Source organism: Pseudorca crassidens, chromosome 19 (genome assembly GCF_039906515.1).
Source record: "Pseudorca crassidens isolate mPseCra1 chromosome 19, mPseCra1.hap1, whole genome shotgun sequence".
Classification (NCBI taxonomy): domain Eukaryota; kingdom Metazoa; phylum Chordata; class Mammalia; order Artiodactyla; family Delphinidae; genus Pseudorca; species Pseudorca crassidens.
Genome location: NC_090314.1, coordinates 16,206,474 through 16,215,271, shown reverse-complemented (window position 1 = coordinate 16,215,271; position 8,798 = coordinate 16,206,474). Strand labels below are relative to the sequence as shown.

Sequence of the window (8,798 nt, the reverse complement as noted above, 5' to 3'; positions counted from 1 at the left end):
CGCTCAGCTCGCTCCGCGCCGCGCCGCCCTCGCCGCCCGCACTCTCGCACTGCTCGGCGGCTGCCGGTGACGCGGACTGGGCCCGCCCCCTGCCTGCCGGCCCCTGGCACTCACTCGCGCCGGCCGCCGCCGAGCAGGCAGCAGCCGCGTCAGGGCCGTCCGGGGGCGCTGCCGGCGATGCCCGCAGCCCCCGCCGCTCCCAGCCGGGCCTGCTGAGCCGCCCCCGGGCCGGGGCAGCGCCGAGTCTGACCGGGCCGCGCCCGGGCGGGGCCGCGCTGCCTGCATGACCCTCCGGCGGCGCGGGGAGAAGGCGACCATCAGCATCCAGGAGCATATGGCCATCGACGTGTGCCCCGGCCCCATCCGGCCCATCAAACAGATCTCCGACTACTTCCCCCGCTTCCCGCGGGGCCTGCCGCCGGACGCCGGGCCCCGCGCCGCTGCACCCCCGGACGCCCCCGCGCGCCCGGCCACGGCCAGCGCGGGCCGCCGCAGCCCCTCCGACGGCGCCCGCGACGACGACGAGGATGTGGACCAGCTGTTTGGAGCCTACGGCGCCAGCCCCGGCCCCGGCCGCAGCACGGCGCGACCGCCTGCCAAGCTGCCCGAGGACGAGCCGGACGCCGACGGCTACGAGTCCGACGACTGCAGTAAGTTTCCCACCCGCCGGCTTCTCGCCCCCGCCCCTGCGCGGCTGCTCTCGCTCCCGACCTCGCCCGCCCTCGGATCCCCTGCGGTCTCGGTTCCCCCGGCACACCCCTCGCTGTGTCGCTGCCCCCGGCCGCTGTGCGCTCTCCGCGCGCCCGGCACACACAGCCCCGACACCGCCCCCGAGCAGATCGGAGAGGTGGGAAGTTTGGGGGCCCCCTGGGGGTGTCCCATTTCCGGGGCCCAGCTCCCCGGAGCCCGCGCCGCGCCCCCTCTCGGCCCTCCCGCCGGGAGCCCCGGCGCGGGCGGCGGCTTTTGTTCCCAGGCAGGGCGGAACTGCGCCCCGGGGAGACACCAGTTGCTGCTGGCCGCGTGGTCGCTCCCCTCTCCGGAGCCCGCGGCGGATCGGCCCCTCGGCCGAGGGTCGGGCTGGGCGAGAGGCAGAGGGCGCCCGGGGCCCGGGCCGGACGGCCTCCCTGGTGGGGCCGGCGGCCGCAGAGCGCGGCGGCTTGGCTGGCGTGGGGGGCCGAGGACCAGGGGACCGCGGGGCCGCTTGTCCTTTGGAGAAACCTTGGTGATTCCTCCTCCCGCGTCCGTTGGTCCCGCCGCTGCGCTCGACCGGGCCGCCGACCTTCGCCCACCTGTTACACCCGCTTCCCCGGTCGGGAAGGGTCCCCCACCCCAGCCCGCGCCTCCTCCTCCGGGGCTGAGCCCCGAGCCCCAGGGATTAGGCAAGCGCCAGGGCTCCCGGGGCCTCCGGGGCCGAGGCCCGGCCGGCTGGCGCTCCTGGCGCCTTTCTAGGCTCTGAGGGTGCCCGCGCCGGGACTGGAGGGGAAACCGAGAACGAAGAGGTCGCCGGGCGGTGCGGGATGGGTTTACGCGGGATTGGGGTGGGGATGGGCGCAGCGCTGCTCGCCAGGCCCCCAGCCCAGCTGTAGCCCCAGCCGCGTGACTCTCAGAGCTGGAAAACCCGAGTCAGACGCCGGCCCTGCCTGGGAGGTGGACCTTTCCCGGGGCAGGGGTCGCTCGCCGACTTCCCCCAGGCTCGCCGGGTACCATCCCCCGCGCAGCGCAGCGAGGGTGGCTGCGTCTGGCTTGAATGCCCACACGGGCCTCAGGCTGGGGGTCTGGAGTTTCCCCCAGAATAAAATGTGCCTCTGGAAGCTGACAGTGGGGGTGACCACTGCGGGAAGAGGTGGGGCCCGACCTCTCATCACCCTACCTAGGGAGGCCCAGGAGGTGCAAGTGGGAGGAGGCCTGTCAGACAGTGGGTCGCTCGGAGCCGGGCCTGTGCTGGGAAGCTGCCTGCTCTGCACTTTCTCGGGCCTGGACCACAGCCCTCTGGCTGAAGTCTGGCGTCCCTCCACTTTCCTGCCAGCCTGGGGAAACGGTCGGGAGAGCTTATTGCCCTCCAGGCTGTGCCCTTAATCTTCACCCCCCCCCCCAGCTCCTGGCACCCTGGGCAAGGTGCACCCCCTCACTTGCTGTGTCTTTGGGCAGGCCCTAACTGAGACCCAGGTCACCCCTTTGCATGCCTTGAATCTTCAGCCAGCTCCAGAAGAAGGGTGAGGAACTTGTTCCCATTTCCATCCTCTTTCCTGCTATGCCAAGGGAGCAAGCGAGCAGGGCAGGGCTTCTGCCTGGGCTTCAAGCCCTCCTGGTGCCACCCAGGGCCCTCTGATGACATACGGCTAAGAGGTGAGAAATCTGGTGGTTTCTTTTGGCTGTCCCTGAACCCACAGGCAAGGAGGGGACCCGAAAGTGCCCCATCTTCAGTCCATCGACTCAGCAGTCCTTCACAGAACACTCTCCTAGCAGCACAGAGGGAACAGGGCTGGGGCCCCGGACCCAGAGAGCTCACTGTCCTTCCAGGAGACAGACGCACTTGAGGTCAGCGGTACAAGGTCTGACACAGCCTCGCCAGCCTGAACCGTGGGCTGGCCACACCCATGTCACCAGGGCAGTCTGCTGAAAAGAGCCAAGGAGGACGGTGTGTGGCTGGCACCAGGGCCAGCTTGGCCCCCTCGTTCCCTTCAAGGGGCAGCCACCCTGGGCTTAGACCCCCTCAGCGGCCGAACAAACATCCCACCATGGGAGCACAGAAATCTTGGCTCCTGCCCATGGGGGGACCAGGTTCCGGGGTGGAACCGCTCTCTGCCCGATACTCCAGGCTTTAGCCCCGTCCCAGCTCTGACAACCAGATCCCTCCAATAAGCCTAAATGATTCAAGCCAGATGGTTCATTACAGCTTTAGCCAGGGTTATGCTATTTGCTGCCCTAATTATTGGATTATGTCTGTTCTAACAAAAAGAAATTAGGACGGTTGCTCTGTTGTCCAAGGCCGAGAGTGAAGTGCTGTTTATTTATTCGGCCTTTTTTTCCTTCTCTTTAAAGCCCATCACCTCAAGGCATAAGCACAAAATTGACAGGCTCCAAATTGATCTAATAGAGGAGCGCTGATGGGGAGAAGATGCAGAAACGTTATAATTGGAAGTGTCCCCCCAGTGCCCTTCCCCTCCCAGTGGTCCACAGCGCAGCCTGGCTAACCTGGACTCCGCTGCTTGCTGCCCTCCCAATGGGTCCTATGTCCCACCCTCCGTGTGCTGCTCCCCTGCCTGAGATGCCCTCCCACCCAATCTCCACCTGTGGAAACAGTCCATTCTTCAAAGCTGTAACGACTAGGATATTTGGGGGTTGTAGGTGACAGAAAAAAATTCAGAGTGCCTTAAACAGTGAGGGGTGTCGAGGTCATGGGGCGCTGGGGTAGATTCATGCAGCCGCTCGTCAGCAGCATCAGTGGTGATGGTTCTGTCTTTCCACATGGCCATGCCCTTTTCCTCTTAGGCTGACCTCCCTCATGCTTCAAGGTGGCTGCTGCAGGTCCAGACATCACATGTAACAGTAAGATCCTAAATTTGATAAGGATCAGTTTCCTCTCCCATGTCTCAGTTTAAAAGTGAGGGAGCCTCTCCCAGAAGTCCCCAGGAGATCTGTCCTTCTGCCTCGTTGGCCAGAATTACATCTCTTGCCCATGCTTACACCTGCATGATTCAGCCTGGGCTAGGTCAGGACTGATCCCCACAGAGGCCTGGAGCAAGGATGGAGGGGAGGAATCGCTGTTAGGCCTGCCCAGAAGTCCCTCGGGGAATAATTTCCCCGTACCCACTGGCTGCGATTCCCTTTCCTTAGAGCCAAGTCATATGCTACCTGGACCGTATTTCTATGCACTTAACCTTATAAGACCAACTAGGTGTCGGGCACTATGCTGAGTGTGGAGGTTCCAGAATGCCTGAGACACGATCTCTGCCATCAGGGAGTTCATGGAAACCGTGACACACAAGTAGCCCAGCAGTGAGGACAGGGAGTCAGGAGCCCAGATGGGAAGCACCGGCTCGCACAGAGTTCCCCCACAGAGAGGGCGCTCTGAGGCTGGGAGGAGGGGGGACGCAGCCTGGCTTAGTGCAAGGAGGAAGAGTCGAGTGGCTGGAGCAAGGGGAAAAGGCCTCTGATGGTGAGGCCGAAGCGGTCATATCACAGAGGGCCTTGAATGCCACACCGAGGAGGTTGAACTGAGTCCAGGTGGCAGTGGAAAATTTTTGAACAATGTAAAGCAGGGAAATGAATAGGTTTCTAAAAGTCCTAACCCTCTGCCTCTGAGCTCCCGAGAAGCAGGGCTATATGATGTGTGGCTCATTCCTCTTTGCACCACCTGCAGCGCCTGGTCAGTGCCTCAGTTTCCCCAACTATGAAATGCTTTCGACGCAGGCTTGATCATTTTCTGTGGTTCTTGCCGTGGTTTTTTTTTGTTGTTGTTGTTGTTGTCTTTAAACTATTTCAGAGGCTGACATTTTTCTTAAAAAAACAAAACCAGGGCTGGTTTCCTACTCCCAAGGGTGTACGGGCGAGGAAGGTCCAGGTGCAAACGAAGGTCAAAATGATGCTGTCAGTCTCCGTCAGCAGAGCAGAGGGATGTGCTGCCTTAGAGGAACTGATGGGGCTGGAGCTTGATTTTCTCTGAATTAGCCCCATTAAAGCTCTATAATTATCAACAAGCCGGTGACAAGTCTCAAAGGCCCATTAGTGACCAAGCCTCATTATTTATCCAAGGATGTTAACTTCAGCCAGGAGGTGTGATTTGAGTGGCTGGAGGACAGGACCCCGTGGCTCACACAGACAAGCACCTTCACCTGCCCTCAGGGCCCGCCTGGCCTGCACAAGCCCAGGGGGGTTTTCAACTCAGAGGCTCCTCCAGGGTGGAGGCTGAGCCCTTCCGGCTCCCCACACCCCGAGAGCAATTCTGTTATTCTCTCTTTTGTTTCTCCTTTCCACCCTCTCAAGAGTTCAGCTAAACAAAGCGGCAGAAAAAAATGTTCAGAAGCCACTAAGCTTTAAGGCGGGAGCTCTCAGGATGGAAGTGAAGAGGCTTGGATTCTGCTTCCAGCTCTGCTGTGCCACCCTGACCAAATCACCTCCCCTCTCTGAGCCTCATTTCTCCAAATGGGGAATAAAGACTTTGGGCGATGAGCTCTCTCAGAGAGCTCCACCACCGGCAAGTCTCTAAAAATGGTGACTGAGCTTCTATTTATAGACTATTATTTCTTATAAAACTTGCATTTGGAGTTCAAAGCAATTCATCAATCCCATCCTGGGGCAGCACTGGGCTTGCTCTTCCTTCCTGGGAAGTGAATACCGGTGTGGGTTTCACTGGGCAGCTTCGGGCCTTCCTTAAACACGGATGTCTGTAGAGCCAGTGGAAGGGACCCCTCTCCCCGCCTGGAGCTGAATTTCCCAGTGGGGACTCTGTCTGCCGGCTTGTCCTTCTCTGGAATTGGGAACCGGGCAGAGATCGTGGACTGTGTTGTTTTAATAGGTGAGCATCTCACGTCTGCTCCCGTGAGAAGCTGGAGAATGAGTTGGTTTGGATGGACTGGCCGTGTGGATTGAACATCTACTCTTTGCTGGTGTCAGAGGTGTGGCCGAGGCATGGTCCCTGCCCTCGGGAGGCAAATGTCTGGGGGGCACAAGCCACAGGTTAGGTCTGAAGGGAACAGCAGACTGATTTAATGTCGTGCAAAGCCAAGAGCTTTAGAGACTATTATTACAAAAGCCTGGGCCTGGAGAAGCTCGGGCCCATGGCTGTTAGTTGTTACAGACGTGTTGATAGATCACTCCCTTACAGCACCTCACCTGCTTACCCGCACAGAGGGGAGCTAGGATACAGGCAGCAAAAGGCCGGATACACCTGGACTAAAGCACGCATGCTCTGCTCAGGGAAAAGGACTTTAGGTTCCACTCAAGGCCTATTGACTTTTTTTTTTTTTGGCTGCGTTGGGTCTTCGTTGCTGCACGCGGGCTTTCTCTAGTTGCGGTGAGCGGGGGCTACTCTTCATTGCGGTGCGCAGGCTTCTCATTTCGGTGGCCTCTCATTGCAGAGCACGGGCTCTAGGTGTGTGGGCTTCAGTGGTTGTGGTGTGCGGGCTCAGTAGTTGTGGCTCACGGGCTCTAGAGCGCAGGCTCCGTAGTTGTCGTGCACAGGCTTAGCTGCTCCGCGGCATGTGGGATCTTCCCGGACCAGGGATCGAACCCGTGTCCCCTGCACTGGCAGGCTGATTCTTAACCACTGCACCACCAGGGAAGTCCTATGGCCTATTGACTTTTAGTTTAGACACAATTTTAACAAGTATTCTCACCTGGTTTCATAGAAGAGACAAGTAACTAGTGAATAGGAGAGAGAGCTGTTTGTGCTACCAGAGGCAAGTACTCTAACAGGAGTTTCAAGCTGACGGCAAGGGAGGAGGCGGAAAAAATGAAGAAAACCTCAAAACAGAGTGGCCACCTGGGATCCCTCGGTGGAGGAATCATCTCACATGCCCTTCTGTGTCTGGGCTGGGACTCTGACACACAGAACAGTAACCGTAGTCATAGCAATGATTCAGGTTATTCCGAAAAGTGTAAGTGACCATTTGTGTATTCTACTCACGAAGGCTGGGAGGGGAGTGATCCAATTCGGAATGAGTTCATTCCAGAAAGTGTCTCAGAGGGGCAAGTACAGTTATCTAGAAAAATCACCTAAATGGATGCGCTCCTTCTATAATTATCTACTGAGCACTTTCTGTACCCCAGGCGCGGTGTTAAAGCACAATGCCACGAGGTGGATGCTGTTGTGTCTCCACTTTGCAGATGAGGAAACTGAGGCACACTGAGGCCAGATACACTGTCTAAGGTCACACAGCAAGGAAGTGCAGAGCCAGGATATGAACCCAGGGTCAGACGTCAGAGGGCAGGTCTCGCACCCTACGGGTGTCCCCGCGAGACAACAACAGAGACACTGAGCTGTGTGCCTGACCCTGTGTTAGGAGCTGGGGTGCAAGACAAGCAGTGGCTGGACTCAGCCAGCAGGCTGTGGTTTGCTCTAGACCCACACTGGGCACCCCTGGCCTCCCCCCGAGCATCACTCCAACCACTCCGCGCCCCCACCCTCTGGGTTGGCCTGTGGTTGGAATGCCCCTTCCCCCGGCCCCAAGGTGCACTGGCCAAGCCCTACTCGTCTTGCATGGCTCAGGTGAAGTGTCGCTTCCTCCAGGAAGCCTTTCCTGATAGGCCCAGTTCACATCCAGGCCAGGCGTCCCCCCTGAACCCTCCATCAGTCCTGGCCCACTAGACTTTGTTTTGACCAATCCTTTTCATCTGTTCCTCCCGTTAAGCTGTGCTTTCCTCGGGGCAGGAACCCTGTCTTATTGATATCTTCGATCCTGGAGTCTGGCAGATTGTAAACACTTGGGAAAGAAAGAAAGAAAGAAAGAATGAATGAATGAATTAGATGCCAGTTGACCAGCCCAGCAGCCTGCAAGGAGCATCTGGGCTTCTAAAGACATCCTGTGAATGTGTACCTCTCGGGGGGAGAGATTTGCCCCTGAGGTCTGCTACCACCCACAATCCCAGCCTTCAGGCCGGGAACCATGTCCGTGAGAAAAGCCACAGCTGCCGCCTGTGATCACGCCCGAGGGCGGCAGCTGCATCCAATCACTGCCGCACCCTCTGCCCAGCCCTTGGGAATCACTCGCTGCCTTTTAGAGGCTGGGGGTAGCAGCACGCGGGCCCAGCTCTCTCCTCACACCCTGCGCAGCGCTCCAGAGGGCCCGGGGAGACCAGGGAGCCGCAGCCCCAAGTGCTGCTGGGGGACGGTGAGTGGGCCAGCCAGTCGGCCGGGCTGGGTCCTGCGGTGCTGCAGAGTCTGACACCTCTGCCGTCTCGCACACTCCTGGGGCAGTTAAGAGGCAGGGGGAGCTGAGGTGTAGAGCCCTGGCCAGTGGTTGCACCAGGAGGACAGGAACCCCTTTAGCTGAGTGTGTAGCACATGTGGCCCCACCCTGGACCAGCCACGGGCCACAAGGCACGGCGTAGGGGTCAGGGGCCCACTGCCTGGCTTTGACTCTCAGTTCGCCGCTCGTGGTGTCTGGAGGAGACGGGCCCCCGAGCCTCCTTCCCAGGGGTGGGGGGGGTCGGTACGCAGCAGGCGCTCTGCTGGTGGCAGTCAGCGCGGTCACCGTGGCACCTCGTCCGGCCGCGCAGGGGTGGCTGACGCTTCTCCACCGTGTGGGCCCGGCATGACCTGAGCCCTCCCTGTCTGCAGCCGCCCTGGGCACGCTGGACTTCAGCCTGCTCTACGACCAGGAGAACAACGCTCTCCACTGCACCATCAGCAAGGCCAAGGTAGGCCCCACCTGTGCGCAAAGGGCGAGGAGGGAGTTCTTGCTTCAGTCATCTCAGCTGCTCCTGAGATGCAGCTGCCTCCCCTACAGCGAGGTTTTCAGGGGAAAGAGTAGAACAGAGAAGCCAGAGAGAATGCGGGTGGGGGGCAGCTTTCAGGAGACAGAGGCCCCAGAGCTGGGGAGCTGTCAAAGGAGGGAAGGGCGGGCAGGGAGGTGACAGGCCTGTCCTGCAGGCCAAGAGGAAGGGTTGGACTTGGGTGCCTCCGGACTCCCCGAGGAGGCTCTGGATGCTGACGCCACGCCAGGCGGGGGATTAGTCTCTGGTCGCACCGGCCTGAGCTTGCTCTCTGGGTGGAGGCGTGGGCGTCTGTGAACCCCACGCAGGTCCTGCCCCGGGCTGGCACCGTCAGCTGTGTTCTCAGCCACGCTGTTCCCTTC

The 8,798-nt window shown here is 60.1% G+C and overlaps 1 protein-coding gene across 2 annotated transcripts in view; it reads left to right on the top strand.

Annotated features, from left to right (window-relative positions):
• The first annotated feature begins 214 nt into the window (after positions 1–214).
• Positions 215–8,798, top strand: part of DOC2B (double C2 domain beta) — a 26,574-nt gene continuing 17,990 nt past the window's right edge. The window contains exons 1-2 of one of the 2 annotated variants that reach the window (XM_067716717.1): positions 215–650; positions 8,282–8,361. In XM_067716717.1, coding sequence (XP_067572818.1) covers positions 284–650; positions 8,282–8,361 — 447 coding nt within the window. In that variant the 5' untranslated portion in view covers positions 215–283. The remainder of the gene's footprint in view (positions 651–8,281; positions 8,362–8,798) is intronic. The other variant, XM_067716718.1, reaches the window with a different exon arrangement.